This window comes from Mauremys reevesii, linkage group 6 (genome assembly GCF_016161935.1).
Source record: "Mauremys reevesii isolate NIE-2019 linkage group 6, ASM1616193v1, whole genome shotgun sequence".
NCBI lineage: Eukaryota > Metazoa > Chordata > Testudines > Geoemydidae > Mauremys > Mauremys reevesii.
Genome location: NC_052628.1, coordinates 97,821,509 through 97,845,726, shown reverse-complemented (window position 1 = coordinate 97,845,726; position 24,218 = coordinate 97,821,509). Strand labels below are relative to the sequence as shown.

The following is a 24,218-nucleotide window of genomic DNA, read 5'->3' as shown; positions in this document are numbered from 1 at the left end:
ACAGGGACCTCTTCTGGACTCCTAACCCACCAACTGCGCTGGTACCATCCAGTATTGCAACAGTTGTAATGTAACCCTTCCCCTCCCCTCAATCAAACATTCTGATGCTGGGTGAAAAAAAACACCCAGCAGTTTGCCAGTTTTTCCATATAGGAAAAATCCCTTCCAGACCCTAAAACTGGTTGTCAGCCAAGCTCCTGGCATTACTAGAGATCCAGCAACTAGATGGGTTGGGAAGGGTGAGGCTGAAACAGGAAGCCCACAATAGCTACCCTGCCTAGGTAGCAAACTGTATTAACCCTCCTCCCTTCTCTCCCACCAAATGGGATCAGCATCATTCCCACCACCCAGTGAGAGCAGTGGTGGGTGGGCCAGGCTCAAATGTACCATGTGACCCCGCTCCCCCATACACCCTGCAGCACAAGGAAGAGAAAAGCAACCCTTGCATGTTGAAAGCAAATGGGAAAGGGTGAGAGAGGAAAAGAGAGGGGGTATGTGGAACAGTCTCAGCTGCTCCAACCCGGGAACTCCATTCTCTCCCTCCAGCCCACTGCTTCTAGCCCCATCACAGCTGCACCCTGGCTGGAAAGGTGAGCACATTTTAGTAAAATAGATATTGAGACTTTAAATTTTGGTATGATGTCTTCCAGCAGCCTGAATGTCTATGACCTGAGTGTATTTGAATCACATTGGAGATTTCGCTCTCTCCATCTTGACCACCTACATAATTCTAACTGGTGGTTATTCCAAAATGAGAAACAAATCTTAGGTCATTCCCCAAAATACTGCATTTCTAAAAGACTGTATTATAGTTCATGGAATGAGGTCTCTTACTCAAATGACACTGTTATACAGACCAGCCACTTCACTCTCAGAAATCCCATTGCTGCTTGGTGGTTGATTTAACTCCAGAAGTTGGGGTCCATAATGTCATCCTAACATTACATATTTGAATGTTACATGTTAGACATATATACATGTTGACATCCAGTCCTGTAAAGGATAAGGAAAAGAAAAAGTTGGATTTACATCATAACATACAGCAGCGTTAGCTTTGATGGTTGTAGTCCCACTTGTACAGTAAGATTCTTATAGACCTTTCTACACATGTCTATTACAGCGTCTAACAAACATCTCCCCGGGAAATACAATTACTAGAAGCAGCCCCAAATGTAATGGTGGTCAGTCTCCTCAAAATCCACGATATGACAGGTAGGCCTGGTACATTTTTACTTAAATTATAGCATAACGATGGACCATTATACATGTCTTAAGACAGCCAAATACTTAGTAGAAAATGACAGAGTTAAGCAGCCTGTTCTATCTTTTCTCAATTCCAACTCAGAAATTCAAGCAGAATTCAATTTGTGTCCTCTCAGCAGGACCAAGCCTTACAAGACAAGGTTCTAATGTGGACCATTCTTAAATGGTCCCTTCAGTACTTAAAAGAGAAAGCTCTGGTTTTTCAAGATCTATATAGCTGGTGTCCCCTGTGTAATAAATTAACTTCTATCAGTGTATGAGGGCCTGATTCTTCAAGGGGTTAAACATCCTCATCTCTCAATGAAATCCCAGGTAAATGAGTGTGCTCAGTGTTTTTCCTCAACATTTTGCAGAATAGACTATATAGACAGCATAAGACCATTTAATTAATTTTTCAGCTTCAAAAATTCTTGAACTAACTATTAAATGGTCAAAGCAACTAATTGTCCTCTTTGTTTTATTGGATATAAGTTCTAGATTCAAAACCCACTGAAGTCAAAGGAAAGACTCCCATTGATCTCACTGGGCTTTGGATCAGGCTGTAAGTGCAGTAGGTTATACCATTTTACTGGCTTGACACATTCTCTTAAATGACAGATTTTTGTCTCATTTTTTTCTTTTGGTATTACTTCAAACTGCATATAGATCTATATTAGGGCCTTTATATGGTTAACATATATATTTTGGAAGTGGGTTGACAATCTTTTGTAAACATTAAATTAGCTTTCACTTTACACTAATGATAGCCAAATATATCATTAATTGAATACTATTATTGAATCTGCTGTCTCCGCGTTGGAGACTTGTTTGCAGGCTATAAAATTCTGATTGCAACAAACTATCTTTCTGCTGAATGCAGATAAAATAGATTCCCTCTTGTTAGATCCTCTCCTTTCAAAATATACAGATGTCCCTTACTAAGTTGCACATTAAAAGGAGTAATGTTTTGAGGGGAAGGAAGGAAGGAAAGAAGTCGTCTATTTAGCAGGCCTGAAGGATATCCTTCTCTGAGAGCATTTAAAAAAAAATAACCTGCTATTCTGTGTAATCTAGTGTATTCCAACCTGAAGTGAAAAAATTGACTTCTCCAGAAGTACATGTGCCAAGGGTAAAACTCATTCCTGGCAGGTATGGCTTAGCAGTATTTAGAGAGCGATTAAGTTCTGCTCCCAAAATGCCTGTCCATTTTCAACACTTTGTATCAGACAAGAAACATCAGAAGGGTACTGGTTTGGATTCTCCCTGTAATTGCCCTTGCTGACCAGTAGTTGATAGAAATTATATGGGAGTAGGCAACGCTATGAATCCCAATGAATAGAAACTACAGCCCCACAGAAGGCTGCACCTCCATGCTGCACACTAGTGTTCAGATCACTTGGCAACAAAACTCTACAAGGAACAATGCTTCCATTGGCTATATTAGCTGCAACTGTGATGTCCTGCATCTCCACTCCTATAAGATAGAGCAAAGTTAACTCCACTACTTTCAGGCATTTCCCACCCCACTTTACTTTTATTTGCTCCTGTCCCAGCTTGCTGCAGATAGGGGCTGGAGACCATAATACCTTTTTTGAAGGCTGTCCTCTTTGTCTCCCTCCATTCCTCTCTTTTCCTTTCCCCTTTTTGTACAAATTAACTTAAAAAGGAAAGACACGACTGCCATTTGAGTATCCTATTGTATGTCGTGGCACCCAAAGCAAAACAAAAATAGCCTTGGAAAAGAAAAGAGAATCAAAGGGGAACATTGTCTTGGAAAGGAGGGGAGAGTCAAGCCCATTACGAGAAACCAGTTGTTTCTGGCTGTTATGCCAAAGATTATGTATGGGGTATCTAAAACTGGAACTGAACACATTTCTGCGCTGCTTCTTCAACTGTTGCTGCACTTGTGATTTCTGCTGCTCCTTTTTCATAGTCACAGATATTTGCAGGACAATAAATTATGAATAAAACCTGGATACGTCCATTTATATTCAGGTTCAGTATATTGAGACCATTTTCCAGGTCCTGGGATGGACTAATATCTCTACTGCCCTGTTTTTAATATGTTCATGGTACAATGTTCTATTTTTTTTAACAACCATTTCCTTTTGGATTAAGAATAAGAATGCCAGACTGTGAATAAATACAACATCCTCACCATGGCATGTTAGATGAACTGTTTGGGTGCTCACTGCTAAGGATCTAAATTAAGGAATTTATTTACTGGAGATTTAAAAAAAATAGAGATCCTTCTTTCATAAAGGGCAATAAAATGTGTACCTGAAATGACTTATTTTGTTGGGGAATCAGATCCTGTAAAAAGTTTATTTTCCCCCACTTTTGTCACCAGATCATCTCGTTCTTCCTATGTGGATGAAGATGAGTGTTTAGCCCTTTGTGACCCTCTGCAAAGGATAAACTGTGATGCTGATAGCTTGTCTGAAAGCTGCTTTGACAGTGGTTTGTCTACCTTGAGAGACTCAAACGAATATGATTCAGAAGTGGAATGGAGACATCAAAGAAATTTTCAAAGGCCACACTGTATGCAGGACAGTTCTGGTGGTGATGCTTCTGATACAGATGTAAGCTCCAGTCTTATTGCATTGCTAAGAGACACCTTTGTTTGGAGGCAAAATTAACTCCCTGTTTGTAAGGTGAAATCTATCTTTTTCACGTAAATCAGGGAACCTAAATTGTCGTTACCTGGGTTATAAGCATTAAAACAGAATTAATAGGATACTTTTGTGGATGTTTAAGGGAACACTCTGTGGTTTAAAAACAGTCCCATTTTCACTGGTTTTATAGATTCATTAATGAAGCTATAACTTTTCATAAGTTTGTAAAAGTGAATTTAATATTTGTGAAAATTGATAAATTGTTAGCCCTGAAGATTAAAGTCCTCCTCTTATCAACAGCAGAGATACAATAGAGGTAGTACATCACCCACAGCCTGCCAATGTGCCTTGGCAGTGATGTGAAAAGAGAATAATAATAATAATAGTATTTATTGACACTTACAACATTTTACATGCAGAGATCTCAAAAAACTTTACAACGTAGGAAAGCATTGTTGTCTTCATTTGACTGAAGAGGAAACTGAAATGGAGATAGATGTAGTGACTTACTGTGAGGCAGTGACAGAGCTGGGTGTAGAATCATACTGGCTCCTGGCTGCTAAGTAGCTCAGTCTCCCTGACTCTTCAGTCCCTGACCTTTGTGTGGAGAATGCTATTAAGGGTACCAATTAATGTCAACTGCGGTGACTTTGTTCAATGAGTTTGAGCCACCAGCTTCTTAATTAAAGTATTTCTTTCATAACTTTTGAAGTAAATTTTCTCACTGTTTGTTTATTGTAATCCTTTTGAATCTGAAAATTTCCTTGCTGAAATCTTTTATTCCTATTACATCTGAAACCAGATTGATGTTATAGGGTTGTTTATGAGTACTGGGCATTTGGCACTGATTGTTTTTGAGAACACTAGATTAGAGAAAGATGTTTGTTTTGGGGGGGAAAAAATCCAAGATACATAACACTGCAAAGCACTATTCTATTTCTGATTTGAGATATTACAAAAATAGCAAAATTTGCTGGTACTTGCAGGTTCCGGAGATCAGGGATGAAGAGGCTTATAGCCCTGACAACAGCAGTATAGCAGAAGACTGGAAATCCTCCCAACCAGTCAGTCGAAGCAGCTCTAGTGCTTCAACAAGGAGGTGTCTCCCTGCCCTCTCTCCACAGGTAACCAGTCCAGAGCAATTTTATATTTTAGTTTGACATACTTAACTATACTGCAATTTTTTTTTTCATTTTTAATATGGATTTGGTGGGCTCTTTTTGCGTTTAGACAGACACAATAGACTGTAACCCGAAATACCCTAATTCAGAGAAGGCTTACAAGATCGTTCTTGCTGGAGATGCAGCAGTAGGGAAATCCAGTTTCCTTATGAGACTTTGCAAGAATGAATTTCGAGGAAACACCAGCGCAACTCTGGGTAAGGATTTGAGATCTAAAGCATATGGGTGCCTAAATGTGTATTAGGTTGGGGAAACTAAATGGTTATGTTTATCTTCAGGAACATGCTCCATGTTTTATAAACATCCTCTGCACAAAGACACCCATTAAAACCTGTGTGGAGGGGCTGCAGTATCAGGATCCTTGAACCTACTTTAAAAAAAAATCCTCTTTCAATTTTCCATTATCATCTTTTTCCTGCTATGATTGCCACCCCTACGCACACCCCTTGTGGCCCCTCATGGCCCTGCAGTTGCACTGCACTCAGGGCCCCTGGGATTCTTTCAGCAAATTAGGTTGGTTCAAAACCAAGTACCCTCTTCCTGGGGTCTGACTTATTAAGACTTTCTACAAAGTGTAACTCACTTTGTTAATTTCCCCAGTTTATGCCCACTCTGGATCCATATAAGAGTCTCTTGCTCCTCTTCAGGTGGTCTCCCAGCCTCCTTTGTGGAACTGGGGTTGAACTTTAAATTGTCACTTCCTGTCCCTCAAGTCAGGAGTCTCCAGCTTCCCACCTTAGAGTGGGGTTGTAATTTAGGCAATTACAGGTCTCTCTGCTCAAGACAGGAACCCCCAGCTCTCCTCCTGGAGCAGGGTGTACTTCAAGAAGTTACTCTGTCTCTCCTTAAAGTAGGATCCCCAGCCTTCTGGATAATTCAGAAGTTATTAACTCTCTCCTTAAGCCAGGAGTCCTTCATCTGGAGTACATCCTCATTTAGGTCACCAGAGGAGCCTCAGCCAGATTCTCCTCCAACTGACCCTTTTCCTCTAATTAGTCCTTTTAATCCTCATGCTAGGAGGGTTCAGCAGGCAAATGTTCTCCTTCTGATGTCATCCTTGGTATTGGGGGAGGCAGCGTATACGCTAGTCCACTTCTCCCAGCTCATCTCCAATTGGTCAGGTCAGAATGGAGCCTTGCCACACCCACTCTGCAGTAACTTACGTTCTCCAAACAATACTTATACTCAGACCTGCTTTCTCTCTACCGGTACCTCTTATTATCTAGGTCTTTACATATATCAAACCCTCCCAGAATCCTAAATGGGCTTGCAAGTGGGCAGGCGGAAGGGGGACACTTAAGGATCCCAACCCTTATCTCTGTCCTTTTTCATATAATTTTCTCTTCATCCGTTCTTCTTAAAAGTGTTCTTAAAGCCTGGACTAGCTCTAATTCAAATGCAATTGGAGGGATTTTAAAAGCTTGGAGGTCTCAACATTCCAATCTATATTATCACATCCATGAACTACTGTAGTTATATTAAGTTCAAAGCTTAATTTTTTTGTCTGCCCATCAAATCACTTGTGTGTTTATTTGTTGTGATTTGAGGGTTTTTTGTTTGTTTGCTCCTTGTTTAGAATAAGATCTGCTATACAAAATATTTTCTATCCTCTGTAAAAGGCTTTTATAATGTAACATAGATGGAGCTTTTTGTTTATGATGTGAAATTTGCATCAGTACTCCTGAGTAAATGCATGAGAGGATGTTTTAATTTTTTCCCCCTAAAACCAATTGATTATGCACCATAATACAGTGGGGGGATTACTGCATTTTTTTGGAGTGTTTTAACTCTAGAGCTCTTTCTCACAATGTACTAAATGACTTGTAATTTGAAATGGCTGTTACAGCCTATTACTTGAACTATATCACACGGTTATTCATTTGTAATGATGTTGGTAATAGTATTAATGTAGTTCTTAAATCAAAGCCAATATTACGTCCACTGACTAGTTTTGTACACTTTATATTTCTTTTTAAGGAGTTGATTTTCAAATGAAAAGGCTTGTTGTTGATGGAGAACCTACAGTGCTCCAGCTATGGGACACAGCAGGACAGGAGAGGTTAGTAATGCTCAACAGATTACTAGGATGTAGATGTGAATTGACTTGTTTCTTAGTGAAGAATTTGTATTAGCATCTGACTTTTTTCCTAGTTGTAAGAAAAATAGTACCAGTTTCTTGTCCACATTATTTCTCCTATTTTTACTTTTCAGTCCCTTCCTTACTTTTGCTATTACAGACCTTTACCTTTGTAAGGGCTCAGTCTTACACGGTGTTCAATGACCTAAATTCCTATTTGGATCCTTGACCTTGATTCCCATTGAGCGTAGCCAATTGTCTCTTCTGTGGTATTTTAAGAGAAGCATGATAAACTTGCACAAGTTGCTGAATTCTCATAAATGGATCTGTAAACTATCTGTGTAGTTTTATAAACCCAATAAAATCCCATGAGATCCTGGACAGCAAAGAGCCAATACATTTTAGCTGACACAGTTGTATGTATATTAAGGTGCTTGATCTAATTCCATTGAAGTCAGTTATAATCTTTCCATTCACGTCAGTAGAATTTGTATTGAGCATGCTATCTACTTTTGCATTGAGTGAAGTCGGTGTATTATGTGGAACAGGAAGTTAAAAGATATATTTGGCCCACTCATTCTTCTTCATTATGTGAAGATCTCAAATGTGCAATGTAATGCCTTGTCAGTCATCTTAGTTTTGGAACAGGCCACAGTACGTTTACAGAAAAGAAAGCCCTCTATAATTGAGGGACTCATCCCTGTTGTAAATCCATTGGTTTCATATTTCACACCCATTTTATTGACTTCAGAGATGTTATACTAGAAATGAATTTGGCCCACTGTGTTTATGAACTTTGCTTCTCAGACAGGAACATAAACATGCTACCATATCATCAAAACGCCAGTGTGAAGAAGGTGTCCTTCATGTACATTGCTGTTTACTGCAAAGTGGTGTCTGACTGCGGTATAGGATACTGCAGGTTTTAATGGAGTGTTTATAGAAGTGGATAAATAATTTGGAGAAACCTTTTATATGAATTCAGTAATACATGCAAGTTTGTCAGATTTTTCTTAAGAAGGCTTTTGGGGAGACAAATGTATTTAACAGACTAAGCTAATACAATAATGATTCATTATTAATGATGGTAATATTAAATCTGTGTTTAAAATGTTTCAAACATCATTTTTTTCTAAAAGATTTCGAAGTATTGCCAAGTCGTATTTCAGAAGAGCAGATGGCGTGTTACTGTTGTATGATGTGACATGTGAAAAGAGTTTTCTTAATGTACGAGAATGGGTGGATATGATTGCGGTAAGAACTTAACTGTGTGAAATTTGCAAAGTACACTTACTATGTAGTCATTTGAATATTTTTTTTATTAGGAAATGGGCATTTCCATTGGGAGCACTCTGGTATGGGTCAGAACCATGGAGTCCTTTTAGGGATACTTGTTTTATTTGTTTTTAAATCTACATTAAGGTGGTTGTGTTGCAGAATTGGCCAACATGCAGTTTCCACTAGTAATGCAAGTTAAATGCACTGCTGTCAGGATACAATAAATTAAACTAAATCCTGACACAAGCTTCTGGGCTCTCATTAAAGTTGATGAAATGTGGTGTTTGGTATCACAAAATACCATGTAATAAACCATTTCATATTGTTCCCCCAATCTTGTCTGAATATCTCTCTTCCCTTTGATCTGAAAATGCAATACTCACCCATTTCAAATACTTTATGGGAACAAGCTCAATTTTCCTTGTGGTCTCTGCCACAGTACAGTGTTTCTTCCTGTACAACCACCATATTTCCTATAATCCACAGCAGTGTTTTCCCCTGTAGCTTTATCTTATTATTACCCTTTTGTGTTACCTGAATACTAATTTGCATTAATAAAAAGGGCTTCCCTCCTTTGCCCAAAGGTGTTTAATAGAAAGGAAGGTGATTAGAATAAAATTTCATTTGCCACTTAGGCCTTGGCTACACTTGCAAATTTGCAGCGCTGCAGCAGGGTGTGAAAACACACCCTCTTCAGCGCTGCAAATTGCGGCGCTGCAAAGCGCCAGTGTGGTCAAAGCCCCAGCGCTGGGATCGCAGCTCCCAGCGCTGTACGTTATTCCCCACAGGGAGGTGGAGTGCGGACAGCGCTGGGAGAGCTCTCTTCCAGTGCTGGCGCTTTGACTACACTTAGCGCTTCAAAGCACTTCCGCGGCAGCGCTTTGAAGTGCAAGTGTAGCCAAAGCCTTAGAAAGAATGCTTTTTTTTTACCTTGGAAATTGAATTAGCCCCTGTTTCTAGGGGTAATTGTGTCATATAAAATAACATAAGAATGGACATAATGTGTCAGACCAATTGCCTATCTAGCCCAGCATCCTGTCTTCTGACAATTGCCAGTACCTGATGCTTCAGAGGCAATGAACAGAACAGGGCAATTTCTTGTGATCCAGCCCGTTGTGCAGTCCCAGCTTCTGGAAGTTGGAGATTTAGGGACACTTGGAGCATGGGGTTACTTTCCTGACCATCTTGGCTAATAGCCATTGATGGACCTATCTGCTATGTACTTATCTATTTTTTGAACCCAGTTAAACTTTTGGCCTTCACAACATCCCATAGCAATGAGTTCCACAGGTAGACACTGCGCTCTGTGAAGAAATTATTTCTTTCTATGTTGGTTTTAAATCCACTGCTAATTAATTTTATCAGGTGACCCCTAGCTCTGATGTTATGCAAAGGGGTAAATAACACTTCCTTATTTATTTTTTCCACACCATTCATAATTTTACAGACCGCTATCATATCCCCCACTTGGTCTTATCTTTTCTAAACTGAACAGTCCCTGTCTTTTTAATCTCGCCTCAGATGGAAGCTGTTCTATGTTCCTAATAATTTTTGTTGTCCTTATCTATACCTTTTCCAATTCTAATGTGTCCATGTTGATCCATAATGGGCAGAGTGTTCATTTCCAGAAGAGTTATCTAGCAAATACAATTATTGTTGGAAATGCATTCACTCCTGGTAGGTTCACTATTAAGATAGCCATTTTAAGATATACATTGTTTTATCTGCAAAGTGTTTAACATGACTGGTGTTCAACATATTTTAACTATCTTTTCTTGCATTAATATTGCATTGGTTTTAGATGTTTTGGTGGTGAAGTAATTAATATGATGTGTGCTCCAATAACCTGCTGATATATTTGACCTTTTTTGTATTCAGAATTTTCCAAAGGTAAATAAACAATATATTTATTACAGGATGCAACTCACGAGAATATTCCAATCATGATGGTTGGTAACAAGGCAGATCTTCGCCAAACAGTTTCAGAACAAGGACAAAAATGTGTATCAATCAACTATGGAGAAAAATTGGCCATGGTAAGACCTATATCTAATTGTTTCAAATTTAACTCCTCTTAAAAACTTTAAGATGAGGTCTGGATAATTAACAAAAATAATTGTGAGGCAAAGAGTCTTTTACCTTATCACCAAGAAGGAATTTGTCCTTGGATGGGTAATGCATACTTGATCAGGTTGAAAAATGTCACCAAATAATGATGGATCTAATATGGTTATTTGCTAGTCTCTATGAATGAGTTAGCTATCTCAGTCCAGAGTCGTCATCACAAATTGGCACATTCTTGACATTCTCAGAAAAGTAGTCAAGAAATTCATGAGTCTGAATAGGATGACCAGATAGCAAGTGTGAAAAATCAGGACGGGAGTGGGTGGGGAGCAATAGGTGCCTACATAAGACAAAGCCCTGAATATCGGGACCGACCCTACAAAATCAGGACATCTGGTTACCTTAAGTATGAAATTTATCTTGCCCACTCAGCATGAGTTCATGTTTGTACTCTACTACAAGTGTGAGGTACATTACTGAGAGCAGGGCCGGCTCCAGGCACCAGCACAGCAAGCAGGTGCTTGGGGCGGCCAATGGAAAGGGGTGGCCCGTCTGTCTCTTTGGCGGCATGTCCCTTAGTCCCTCTCGGAGGGAAGGACCTGCTGCTGAATTGCTGCCGCCACTTCATTCTTCGGCGATAGAGCAGCTGCCAAAGTTCCACCTATTTTTTTGGCCACTTGAGGCAGCAAAAACACTGGAGCCGGCCCTGACTGAGAGGATGTGAGGAAATTAGCTTCTGCTTCTCTTGTACCCATAGATGTTCTGAAGTTAAAGTATTTTGGTTTCTAAAGCCCAGATTATCAAAGGTTTTAGCTGCCTACCTCCCCTTGAAATCAGTAGAATGTGGGCATCTAAATACCTTCAAGGATCTGGGCCTAAGTAATTCTGTACCACTCTAGCCATGACTGCAGCAGTTTTGGCATGATTTGTTGCATAGGAAAACATAAGCAAAATTCCAGGAACTTGTACAGTGGATCTGCACATCCTGGTTGCTGTGGAGCTGTTCTTTATGGGATTCCCCACACCACCAGGGGCAGGGTTTTTTGGTTAGCCAGCAGTGGAGCAAGAGTTTGCTCTGTTGGTAGATCTGTGACAGTGCAGAAGCAGTGGCCATTCTCTGTGCAAAGGAGTGTGGGCCTAGAGCTGTGGATGCTAATGTAGCTAGTACTAGTTAAATACCAACGTGTCAGGGGTTCTGGAAATATGATAAGTAGAATGTAAGCACCAGTAACCGCTTCAGAGCTTCTGCTGCTGGTTTACAGCCTCGCAGACAAGATTATTCAGGCTGGACCTTGGGACCAGGATTTGTTCCTGAATCAGTTACATATCTTCAATGCTCTTAAGTTTTAAAAAGCTATAAAACTGAAAATAACTTACCGGTACTTAGTTTTAATACTACAGAAATAACGTCTACAGAGTATTAAAAGGACCAAAAAATCCTGTTCACTTTAATCTGTTAAATCTGCTCTTCAGTAATACTTAAATTTTCTGAGGAAATCATTTGGAGTAAACATTTAGACCTAACTGTACAATAGACAATGTAGCCGATCCTTTTATTTTCTTCTCACAGACTTATAATGCACTCTTTTGTGAAACAAGTGCTAAAGATGGATCTAATATTGTAGAAGCAGTTCTTCATCTTGCTCGGTATGTAGTCATGTTTCTCATATCAAATATTAGCTTTGTTGGTTAATATATATTATATTTACTGTATAAATAAATGTAAAACAGGATTCATTCTTAAGGTTTTACATGGCATATATTTTATTTTATAGAGTTCATTTTGATCTTAGCTGATCCTAGTACAACAATTTTCAGTGTTAAATATCTATATTCTAAACACATTTAAATTATGTGTATATGTATATAAATATATCTCTGAATATAGATACTTAACATTGAAAATTGTTGTGCTGGAATCAACTAAGATCAAAACAGGACTCTATAAATAAAATATATGTGCCTTGTAAATCCTTTAAAAATAAACATAAAACAGGATTCATAATTGAATAAGTGAATCAAACAAACGACTAAAGAATCTACACCACAAACACTAAAACAATATTAACATATTTACAGACAAAATTATGTTAAAGTAGAGCTCAAATATGGATCCCATTCTTTTAAAAATCTCTCTGGTTGATAAATTATACTTTCTAATGAGATACATGCATTTATTCTTTTAATCTTTTCATACACTGAAGACATATTTGGTTTTGTATCATTATATATGATTTTGCTACAGACAATTTTAATCACATACATTTTCCTTGATGTCTACTGAATGTAACTTTTTTCTAAACTATTTAAAATTCAGACATCTGGATTAAATAAAAAAAATCCCATCTAGCAAAGCTTGCACATACTTGATAAATTCTGACCAAAACATTGCAATTTTCCTACAGTTTCCAAACTAGTATTAATTATGATTACTGGTGTATATATAATTTTTAAAGGATCAGCAATATGTATTACATTTAATACATGAAGCTCCAAACTGGAGTCAATTGCTCATCATATTTATTTGTTTTTATTCTGTAGCTTGATATGAGAATCAAATCTTTTGACTTGAAAGGTCAATATTTGGCTATTCCGTGCTACAGTATTTTTAACAGTAATAATTTGAATAAAAATTGGATTATTGGACAGAAGTAATGCTGTCTGTTCAGTCAGAAAATGGAAAAATACCTAGACTTCCAGTGAGAACAGGTGTAGCAGAAGTATAGTCATTCATTTATATTCAAATGTCAATACAAAGTTAATTGTTAACTTGTATGACTCATTTCCAGGCACCTGACTATGAATGCAACAGTGCATTGTGCTGTTAGAAATTTCTATAGCACAGTTTCATAATGTTAAATCACAGGTGAAAAAACACGTTAAAGGCAACATTTGATTACAATAGTTCAATGATTATAATAGTTCAATTTTGTGAAGGGACAAACTGCTCTTCCCATCTTGCCTATCCCCTTTACAATACCTTGAATATATGATTTGAACCAGTCTGTTCACTGGCTTAGTGAAAGTTCATTTCTGAGGGATCTGTTAATATTTGCTATATTTGAGAGCAATGGCAGATGCACCAGACACTGTCCAACAGTTTGGTTTGAGATGGATGGTTATACTCGGGGATTAATATTTCTCATTTCCTGGAAGTAACATCTTTAACTTAACATTTCATGGGAAAGTTAGACTTCCAGACCCATGTTACCTGTATTTAGGGTTTGATTCTGCCACTGTTACTCATTTTAAGTAGTACAATATTGATGTCAGTAACTGGTTTCAGTGGAACTAGTCGGTCTGAGAATTGGGACTTTACAAGATACATTAATAATACTGGTACAAAATTGAAAATCACATGTACAGATAAACCAGTTACAAGCATCTTTGTAACAAAGTGGCTAACGATATGCACTATTTCTCAGAATAGATTTATAATTGTATAATAGTTTCTTACTTTAGTATATTTTTGCTTTCCTCTTCTGGGATATGAGGAGGGGAACAAATAAAAGAAAAATGGGCTAAAAATGAATGGAAATCATGACTAATTGTCTAGACCTCAGATTGGAGTGTTATAATTAATAGTTTTTACATAACAACTATGCTTATTCCTTCTGCTAATTTTGCACTTTGGCAGAGCACTTTGTATAGAATTATTGCTGCCATTCCAAAGCAGAAACTGTAGAGAATTTCACTCAGTCCCAATCCTTTCATTGATTTCATAAACTAAAAACATTTATCCTTTTAGACAGTTTGTGAATTTACATTATAAAGCAGTGGCTGACAGTGGGCAGGGCATTCCTTTTTATTGCTCTGTGTAACATATTTTGAGTAGTATCAGAGGGGTAGCCATGTTAGTCTGGATCTGTAAAAAGCAACAAAGAGTCCTATGGCACCTTATAGACTAACAGATGTATTGGAGCATAAGTTTTCATGGGTGAATACCCATTTAGTCAGAGGCATTTAATGGAAATTTCCAGAGGCAGGTATAAATATGCAGGCAAGAATCAGTCTAGAGATAACGAGATTAGTTCAATCAGGGAGGATGAGGCCCTCTTCTAGCAGTTGAGGTGTGAACACCAAGGGAGGAGAAAGTGCTTTTGTAGTTGGCTAAAAGCAGTTTCTCCTCCCTTGGTGTTCACACCTCAACTTCTAGAAGAGGGCCTCATCCTCCTCCCTGATTAAACTAATCCCGTTATCTCCAGACTGATTCTTGCCTGCATATTTATACCTCCCTCTGGAAATTTCCATTACATGCCTCTGACGAAGTGGGTATTCACCCACGAAAGCTTATGCTCCAATACATCTGTTAGTCTATAAGGTGCCGCAGGACTTTGTTGATATTTTGAGTAGAAATACCAAGATACAGTTTGGTGACTGTAATTTATTTCATTGCTATCTTACAGTGAAGTGCGAAAAAGAAGTGACAATGAAGACACAGGGTCCGTAACCAACCTGGCTGAGCCAACTGTCAAAAAATCGACACTAATGAAGAACTGCTGTAATATATAATTAACAAATTCCCTTTCTGCCCTAAATAATTTTACTTTTGTATTTTTATCACTTTTAAAAATGAAGGACTTACATGAGGTTGTTCTCCTTACTATGGATTTATATGTATATAGTAGTTGCAAAACTTGAGAAATTCAGTTCCTACTTTCTGCTGCTCTGCACTTGTGCACTTGCCTTGCCTCACAGGCTGTGGTTTGATCTCACTTATATCAGTGTATGTCAATAAAATTAGAGAAATTACATTGGTTTAAAAATGGTCTGAGATCAGAATCAAGGCTTCTACTTTTGCCGGGAATTTATGATAGTCAGTACAGTACTGTATTTTCATTTCATTCATCTAGACATTTCCTTATAAAGTGAAAGAGGTTTCACAAACTGAAGACACTATAATAATTTATTTTAAACCCAGGATATTCAGAGCCCAGGGGAAATTCCATCGTTACTTCATCTAATTTTGCCTAGGACCGCAAATGTAGGTCAAATTAGACCTGTATGAAATATTCACAACAAACCACCCAGCCACTTGAAAGTTACCTAGGTTTGTCCAGGTTTGTCAAATTTTTGAACTTTTCAAGTGAGCTAGCTGAGTTTTGAGCATACCTCGGCAAATATATGGTGTTGCATCTATAAAGCAAAACTCAAGTCTGATCCCACACAGATCAAAACTGGAGGAAATACTTGCATGAATCCTGCAAAGCAAAAAGACAAATTATATACTGCTCTAACCTCAAGAGAGGTCACAGTATCTGCAGGATTTAGGAACACTGGGATGAATTAATGATACATTTCCTGCCTGTTTATAAATGAGACTGTTACTATTATTATAGGGGAATGTGAATTGTCCCTTCCTTCTTGTTCTTCAAATGTTTGCCATTGATATATATGACAATTTAGACAGTTAAAGTGAAGGACTCTAATAGTACAGAAGAGTCTGTAGTAATCTGTTTTCTTAGTGAATCTTTAGGCCTTAAACCACCTGTTAGCAGCTGTACATGCACAAGACTCCATATTAAATTTTTATTAAAGGGATCAGTCAGCATGACCATGAGCCACTTTCCAAAAATCAGGCAATACTGTTCCCATCAAGGTAAGGCCGAGGAGACTCAACTCCACGCGAAGTCAGTGGGAGCTGAAATTCAAGACATTGGTTTTATTGAGTTTTCTAAAAATCCCATAGTTTAGTACATATTTTAAACTCAAAGCCTAAAATCATTAATGTAACAATGACACTATTATAGTATAATTATTAAAATAGGAGCACAAAAAAGCATCACACCCTAGTGACTTTGTTTAGTCTTTTGTTCCCTTAGGGCCAGTCCTGCAAATATTTAAGCATGTGAGTGGCACTTTGCCTGCAGGTAGTCCCATTAAAACCAATTCATGTTTATAGGTATTTGCAGGATCAGGAGCTTGGGACCGAGTCCTCCTCCTGTTAAAGTAAATGGCACAGCTCCCACTGACTTCAATGGGAGTACTATTAAGACCCTTAATGGCTGAGCAAACTATCTCAGCCTTTTTTTGTGTATATTAAAAACAGGTCTCAAGCTGCAACCAGCCTGCCTAGTGTCAGACTTAGATGAAGTTTTAGGGTCTGACCTCAAACCTGTGAAAAAGTGGATACTAGCTGTAGCAACATTAGATATTTTCTGAGCCACTACGTCTTAAGAGTATAGCCTCTGACTGATATTGTTAATTTTTATAAAATATGGACTTCCCTAGAGTAGGATAGTTTATCACCTGGGTTTTTTGTTTTTTTTTTTAAATGCCTTTTCAGGTAAAGAGATCTGTGTTTTTAGGTATCCTTTTAAAGCTATGTTTTCTCAGAGATTTTATCCTCAAGCGACTAATCCTGAGCATTTTCCAGCAAGGCAAAGAAACTATAATGCCAAATAAAGTTGGCACATTCATTATTTCTATATATTTTGGCCTCATAAAAGAAAATGTACTTGGGACCAGATCATGCCCCATAATATCCATGAGCTGAGGGGAACCTTTGCACACAGATCTATCTTATCCCACATGGGAGGGGTAAGGAGTCACCTAGTTCTGCAGCACCATCCTACCCCACCTGACAGAAACATCTCTGTGGCTCTTGGGTCTGTGCTGTGGGAGGTGAGAAGATGGGAGAAGTGAGCAAGCTAGGCATATGGCCACGGAATATAAGCAGAAAAGATAGTGCAGCCATTTTTCTACAGGGGCAGTCATGGCCGGGGGAGCTTGGCTTTGCTGTCAAGGAGAAGAGATCAGTGCGGATCACTGGGAATCCAGGATTTCTTCAGTGAGGGATGAGGGTTAATCCCCCGCCCCCCCAGCTCCTTCCAAAGGAGTGAGTGTGAGTGGTGCTCCACAAGGGTATCCTGGAGATTTCCTCCTCCAGAGCCCACTCCTGTGGATTTTATCAAGAGGGAACATAATCCAGCTTTTGGCTTCTAAAAGCCTAGGCTGACTATATATAGGCTTTCAAATTATTAATCTGTTTGAAATTGACCTTCCCAGTAAGAAGCTAGATTCATATTAACTCTTTATTTCAATTAAAGTTATTGCTCATTCAGTGTTGATAACTTCTGCTCACTCTTACTGCCACTCCAGAAATTTTCCCAATAATAGCTGTCTTTCCTGTTAAAAAAAATAGGCGAGAGAGAAGTCAGAACAATCACAGGTTACCTTTCATTTCATTGACAATGAAGGAGAAATATCCTTGAAAATTCTGCAGGGACATTTTAAAGTAATGAAACTGTGTCATGCTAGTATTCAAAAGAGAAATCCCGTCAGCAGTGAAGCGAGTAGAGTCCTGTGCCTGTACAGAGTACAACTGAAGTCAGTAATGTCAATAGCCTGACCATTTAGTTTTCTCTGTGGGATTGGTATCTTGGGCAGTTCTTGTTGATTTTAATGACCAGACATGTGTGTCTAGGGATTTTACCAAAATTTATAAATTGAATCTATTTTTTTAAACAATGTGACTTTTGTTTTGCATTTGTGTGGGCTATAGCTAAGCAAACCCACCTTGAAACAATTGTTTTAAAAATTAAAGTGTAATGGTCAAAATAGTATCAGCCAGGTTTCATCCTGGAATGTGTTTTATGGTCAACTTTTATAAATTCTTAGAAAAAGGGCTTTGAAATGAAAATCCGGTGTCACTGGGCCAAATTCTGTACTCATTATAGGCAGTGGAGTTGCAGAGTGCAGCTCTGGACAGAATTTTGCTCACTGGCCATAGCAGTGTGAAGAGCTCTTGTCATAGTTACATTTCATAAGCCCCTTTTGCAATTAGATTCACTAGAGCAGTTTTTTTAAGCCCTGATGGGATCCTGCTGACTCAGTGAGTGTCCACACAGGCATAAGGGTCTGTGCTACTGTAACCAATTGTAGGATTTGGGCCTAAATATATATATATATATATATATATATATATATATATATATATATATACACAGATTATAATATATGCACAATTTATTAGAAACACATGGATTCAGGCCCTGCCCCTGCGATATGATGCATACTCAGAGACTGCTCCTATACAGAGCTTCATTGACTTCAGTGGGGGCTGTGCATAGGTGTAGAAGTCTGCTCCCATGAATCACTTTGCAGGATCAAGGCCTTATTTAGAAATCCTGCAATGATCGCCCCTATCAAGTCTGACAATTGGCATAATATGAGATGGCATTCATGGTAAAATAAGAGGGCTTGGAATGAAATTATTAATTTTAGAAGCTAAAATATCTGCCTTTTAAAAAAAAAATCAAAGCTAGTGTTTATATAAGGTCCTCCTTTTGTTTTGCTTTGAAAAGTTGTCTTGCCTGCTGCCTAAAACATATGGCAGCAAACAGCAGATTTATGTTCTGGCATGTCTGCACTATTGTGTATTTGTGTTCCTCTGTGATTTTGTTCAGTACTTAAAGCTGTTCATTTATTGCACAAAAGTTGTTTTGTTAGTTAGTGGCGATGTTATCTTAATAACTATTTATTTTTAAAGGAACGTCTTTTCATGTTTTTTCCAACAGAATCTGTAAATAAGATTTTTTTAATGCACTTGACACACAAGTATTATTTTCGTCCTTCATTGTCTTTGCCTTTTTAATGGTCACACGTTAAACATATTTTGAGGCAATAATTTTTGTGGGATGCTTTTAAACATCCAGGTGATCAAATGATTTTTTCTAGGGGTCTCATCTATTTAGCACTATTTAGTTGCTTGCTTATTAAAATTTGCTGTATTATTTCCCTTACTCAAGAGTGTAGTTATGATCTAACTGCTTGAAACCATATTTAAAACAGATCTTCTTTCATATTCATTGAACAATTCCCTCTTAGTTTAGCAAATACTGTTGATCATAGAGCACACAAGATCCCAAAGCACATTACAAAACTAATGTGGCAATCCTGCAAGGAGCATCAGGTGGAAAGACTCATGCAGAGAACTCCATCAGTGGGGTTCTGTGCCAGCATTAGAGGTCTGTTCACAAGGAGATCCTTGTACAAAGTTTTTTTGAGAGGCTGGGGCTATGCAGCCTATATATTCTGAAGTGTAGCTACCTCTGGGGTTAAACGTAGTTCCTGTTTAACACTCGTAGCAATACTATACATTGTAGTACAGGAAGTGAAGAATACCAACACTGACAGATATCAGATGGATGTTGTGGTAGGCACAATGTATTTATCCCCATTGGAATTTGATGAGGACAGCAGGGTTAATTATTCTGACAAAAACAAAAAACCCCATGGTATTTATGATCATCACTAGTGATTAAGATCTCATTTTACATTTCTCCTGCAATTTCAATGTCTCCTACCACCATGTCCCAAGGTGTTGATACAGTAGGTGATAGTTTCCTCTAACTACTAATCTATCAACATCACTTCCTGCAGCATGAGGCATTTGAGTAAAGATATCTCGTCCAAGCACAGACAGGCATAATGCTGCTTGGCTTAGATCTGACATCATAGCCTGAAGGATGTTTTTTGTTTTGTTTCACTATTACCTGGCATTTCTTTTTTTGTTTTTTAACCCCAAACCACTTGTCTTTTAGGTTCAATTTGTGCCACAGAAAATGGTAAAGAGTGCTCTGTCACTCGCATTTTCAGCCCTTAGAGAGAGAGAATTAACTTCCCACTAGCTGCATATATGTGAAGTTAGTAGTTAAATGATCAGCTAACAAATAACATTTGCATAAACCCATGCTGTGTAAACTTCTAAGTGAATATAAAGTTAAGTATTTAAAATAGAGATTTATTTTCATACTTGTATAGTGAGCAGATTCAGTGAACTTTAGTTTTATGTGCCAAATTTAATTACAGACTATATGTTTAAAAAGTGTGCAATAAAATAAACAGGTCCTATAGAGTGAAACAATTATTTTGAAACTTTGATTTATTCCGTTTACAAATATGACAGCAAGAACTGTGGTGTTTGTGCTAGTTGTTTCTCCTCAAAACTAGAGATCATTCCACCCATGGTGTAATTGTCTACATATGTTTAAAAAGAACCATGTGTTTGTCAATTGTATATTGCTGTACAATAAAATGTGCTTTAATTGCTATTCAATAGGTTTTTTTTTTTCCCAATTTGCCCCTAAATTTGCTGAATACTTTCAGCCACAACATTTCTTCCAGGCTAGATCCATAAGGGAACTTAAGCACCATTCACGAAATAGAAGAGCTCCTGTCACCTCCCTTATGTCCAGTAACATTTAAGGCACTTACCTAGGATGTGGGAGAAACGGATTTAAATCCCTGCTCTGCAGCAGAAATTTGAATTTGGATCTTCTACAACCAAGGAGAGTACCCTAACCACCAGGCCATTGGGTACTCTGAGGAGGGCTCTCAATCTCTCCTGTTGAAGCTGTTCCACTTAAATATTCACTGGACCAGAGTGAGACTATTGGGGCTAGAGCACTCACCTAGGTTCTAGATCCTGCTCCAATAAATATTTTATAGAATGGAACAACTTCAACAGGAGAGACAAAGGGACTAGTGCACCAGCATTTTGAATAGCCCAGTAGATAGGGTACATACCTAAACTGTAGAAGATTGAAGTTCAACTCCTTGCTCTGAATCAGGCAGAGTTCCTTCTCTACCACAGACTTCCTGTGTCACCTTGGGCTGACCAGTCTCTCTCCTTCAGTTCTCATCTGTTACATGGGCTTAACAATGCTTCCCTGCTAATGGGGTGATGTTATAATGGGGGGCAGGGCATGTAAGTACATCAGAGGGATAGAATAGTCTGCTAATTTTGCCTTATAAGTTGTGATCACTGGAGCTGGTAGGAAGTTTTTACCACAATGATCTTCTGATGGAAAATTCATTTTCTACAAAATCAGTTTTCTGTGGAAAAATTTCTGTTGTCCATCAGGAAACTGCTGTGGTGTCCCTGTTCCTTGGCAGACTGCCTGGCAGGTCTTGGGGGGATATATTTACACTGCAGTTAAACACTCTCCGGCTGGCCCATGCAATTGACCTGGGCTGGTAGGGCACCAGCGAAGGGGTTGTTGAACTGAACTGTCGGATATCAGGCTTAGCTCTAGCTCCCTGTGAGGTGGGAGGGTGCCAGCACTTGGGCTGCAGCCTGAACCCGAACAGCTACACCACAATTAAACAGCCCCTCAGCCCAAGCTCCATAAGCCTGAGTTAGCTGCACGGGCCAGTCGCAGGAGTCTAATTGCAGTGTAGACATACCTTAGGAGCCCAAACTTCCAGGCTTTGTGGCTCCCGGCCCTGTGGTCTCCCAGGTTTCTGGGTCACTCAGGTTTCTGGGTCACTCAGGGAGCCCAGAACCATTTCAAAAAGATTTAAATGAAACATTTGAAATTCCAATTCAGTTGCAAATGTTTAAATTTTGTTGCAGAACACTTTTTAAAAAATAAATGTAGGACTTCCCCCCCAGAATGGGAATGCCAGTTTCTGTCCTGCTCGAGTGGGCACGAAAGACCTCTCCTGGTTGGCTTCCTGCTATGGTTTTAAAGAAAAAAAATACACATCCTCACGGTGTGACTCTGCCACTTGCCCTAGATAACTTGACATCAGTACACATCTACCCTGATATAACGTGACCCAATATAACATGAGTTCGGATATAACATGGTAAAGCAGTGCTCGGGTGGGGGCTGTGCACTCCGGTGGATCAAAGCAAGTTCGGTATAATGTGGTTTCATCTATAAAGCAGTAAGATATTTTGGCTCCTGAGGACAGTGTTATATTGGGGTAGAGGTGTATTTATAGTAATGTAGGTATTGCACATCGTAAACCTAGGTAATTATTATTTATAGCTCCACACATGCACACTTTTCAGAACAAAGATGGAATACTACGTAGGCTAGTTGACACCCTAAGCCTTGATCCTGCAGATGTGTGTCAGTAGCATTACACCTGTGTTTAGTCCTGCTGCGTTCAATGCAGTGCTCACATGTTTAAATGTTTGTAAGACTGGGGTCTAAATTAAGAGAACTGTAAGATTAGGCAATAGCACAGAGTAAGACAATGATTGTGTGTGACCAGGTACTATTGTTATACATTGTATAACAACCTGGAATATTAACACGGACTGATTATTCACTAGCTGCTAAGTGTTGGATTTTCAGGATGTATTCTTCTTAACGCAAAACTTATGGCAGCCTACTACAAATCTTTTTGGTTTTTACATTTCCACTCACTTTCACTTGATGTACTACCATCAGCTTGCTCTGAATTGTGTTTATATGCTTGAGAACAGCCACAGCTATGCTGAGCACTACCTATGCTCACCCCTTGTAGGCTGGTGTTACAAACTGTCTTCAGCTTTGCTCTGCTAGTCCCTGACTCAGTTGGGATGGGCTAGAGAGTGGAGTAACATTGATTGGCAATACACAGTAGCCTTTTTTCCTAGGCTTAGAGCCAAATTCTGTCCCAGGATACAATGTACAATGCAATGACTGGGAATTTAAGCAAGAGAGGCTTAAATTCATCCACATTCTGTTCTTATGTAAACAATGGGAACAATATGATTAGACTTATAACTGGAGGAGGCAATTGGGTGACAGGGAGCAGAGGCAGAGGAATAACTATTTAATCAAGGAGTAAATTATTCTCCCTACTTCCAGAACCCAAGGTGAAAAGTTAAAACATCAGATTTAATATTTCCTTTAACATCCATCTTTACTTTTAGACAGTTTTCTCCCCCATTCCTACAATCCATTCTGCCTGGGGCTTTAAAACTGTAAGAACTAGAGAATGGAGAATTGTTTTGCAACCCTTTGCAACAGAAATGTTTAGTTTCTGTTCCTCTAAGGATAATTTAAATTGGCTTAAACACCATTTGGGGGATGATACTTTTTAACCACAGTTAATATTTAATAGCCAATCCATTCATTGTGCAGTAGGAGCAAGTGTTACTGTCCTAAATAAGGGACTATATCATGTTATTGATTTTATGGGCTATGCTGGTTCATAATCTATTAGTTATATGAAAAAAGCCCCTGAGAGAGTACGGGATGTAATTATCCTTATCCCACAAACTGCTAAATTGACTGGAAACATGAGATGCAAGGCTCAAAAACAAACAACAAAACCCCCCAAATGAAATACTGTTACAGTCTCTAGACCCTTTGAACATCTGCACAAATACAGACCCCCCAGCTCCATTCTCATCTCTCAAAGGCCCTCAATGCAGCATTTTTGTATATTTAATATTGGTCTAATTGCCCCTTATGATAATCCTGCAGGTCTCCTGAAAGGTCTCTTTTAGCTGGCTTACATTTTAAACAAAGGCAGAAGTCACTATTGTAAAGAAAAAAGAAGCAAGCAGATCTATTCCTGACACCATCACTGGATGAACGTGGGCAAATCAATAAACCTTTGAGTCTCACTTTTCCCTTCTGTAAAACAGAGATAGCAATAGCTACTGCCTTTAGCAAAGTGCTTTGAGATTCTAAGATGAAAATCCCTCTATAGGTGGAAAGTTTTACTTCTACTATATATCTGCCTATAGCCCTTTAGAAACAATGGCAGACGCAACTGGGCATGTGCAGCAGGAAATGTGAACTTGCCCTTTAAAAATAGGAATACTCACTCAGCCTCTCTCCTTTTACACTTGGCTGCCTCTGGGTGCAGTTACCCACCAGCTTTGCTATGTTTTCCTCAAGAGCTAATGGGCTCCTTGCAAATGAGGGTCTCTCTCTTAAAAATAATAATAAAAAAGGAAGTATTATTTTGGTAAAGAGGAGCAAGGTGGACTGTTTGCTTCCCCCCTCCCCCAACATATTCTAATAAGGA

At 38.6% G+C, this 24,218-nt stretch overlaps 1 protein-coding gene and 1 long non-coding RNA gene across 2 annotated transcripts in view; one reads left to right on the top strand and one right to left on the bottom strand.

Annotated features, from left to right (window-relative positions):
- RASEF (RAS and EF-hand domain containing) overlaps positions 1-16,095 on the top strand; it is a 49,321-nt gene extending 33,226 nt beyond the window's left edge. The window contains exons 9-17 of the mRNA XM_039544729.1: positions 1,121-1,212; positions 3,593-3,824; positions 4,844-4,981; positions 5,088-5,235; positions 7,016-7,097; positions 8,255-8,369; positions 10,310-10,429; positions 12,028-12,104; positions 14,864-16,095. Coding sequence (XP_039400663.1) covers positions 1,121-1,212; positions 3,593-3,824; positions 4,844-4,981; positions 5,088-5,235; positions 7,016-7,097; positions 8,255-8,369; positions 10,310-10,429; positions 12,028-12,104; positions 14,864-14,969 — 1,110 coding nt within the window. The 3' untranslated portion in view covers positions 14,970-16,095. The remainder of the gene's footprint in view (positions 1-1,120; positions 1,213-3,592; positions 3,825-4,843; positions 4,982-5,087; positions 5,236-7,015; positions 7,098-8,254; positions 8,370-10,309; positions 10,430-12,027; positions 12,105-14,863) is intronic.
- Positions 16,096-17,535: 1,440 nt separating this feature from the next.
- The window catches only part of LOC120408130, a 70,649-nt gene continuing 63,966 nt past the window's right edge, over positions 17,536-24,218 (bottom strand). The window contains exons 3-4 of the long non-coding RNA XR_005600438.1: positions 24,016-24,122; positions 17,536-17,585 (exon numbers count right to left, since the gene is read on the bottom strand). This is a non-coding gene — a long non-coding RNA (uncharacterized LOC120408130). The remainder of the gene's footprint in view (positions 17,586-24,015; positions 24,123-24,218) is intronic.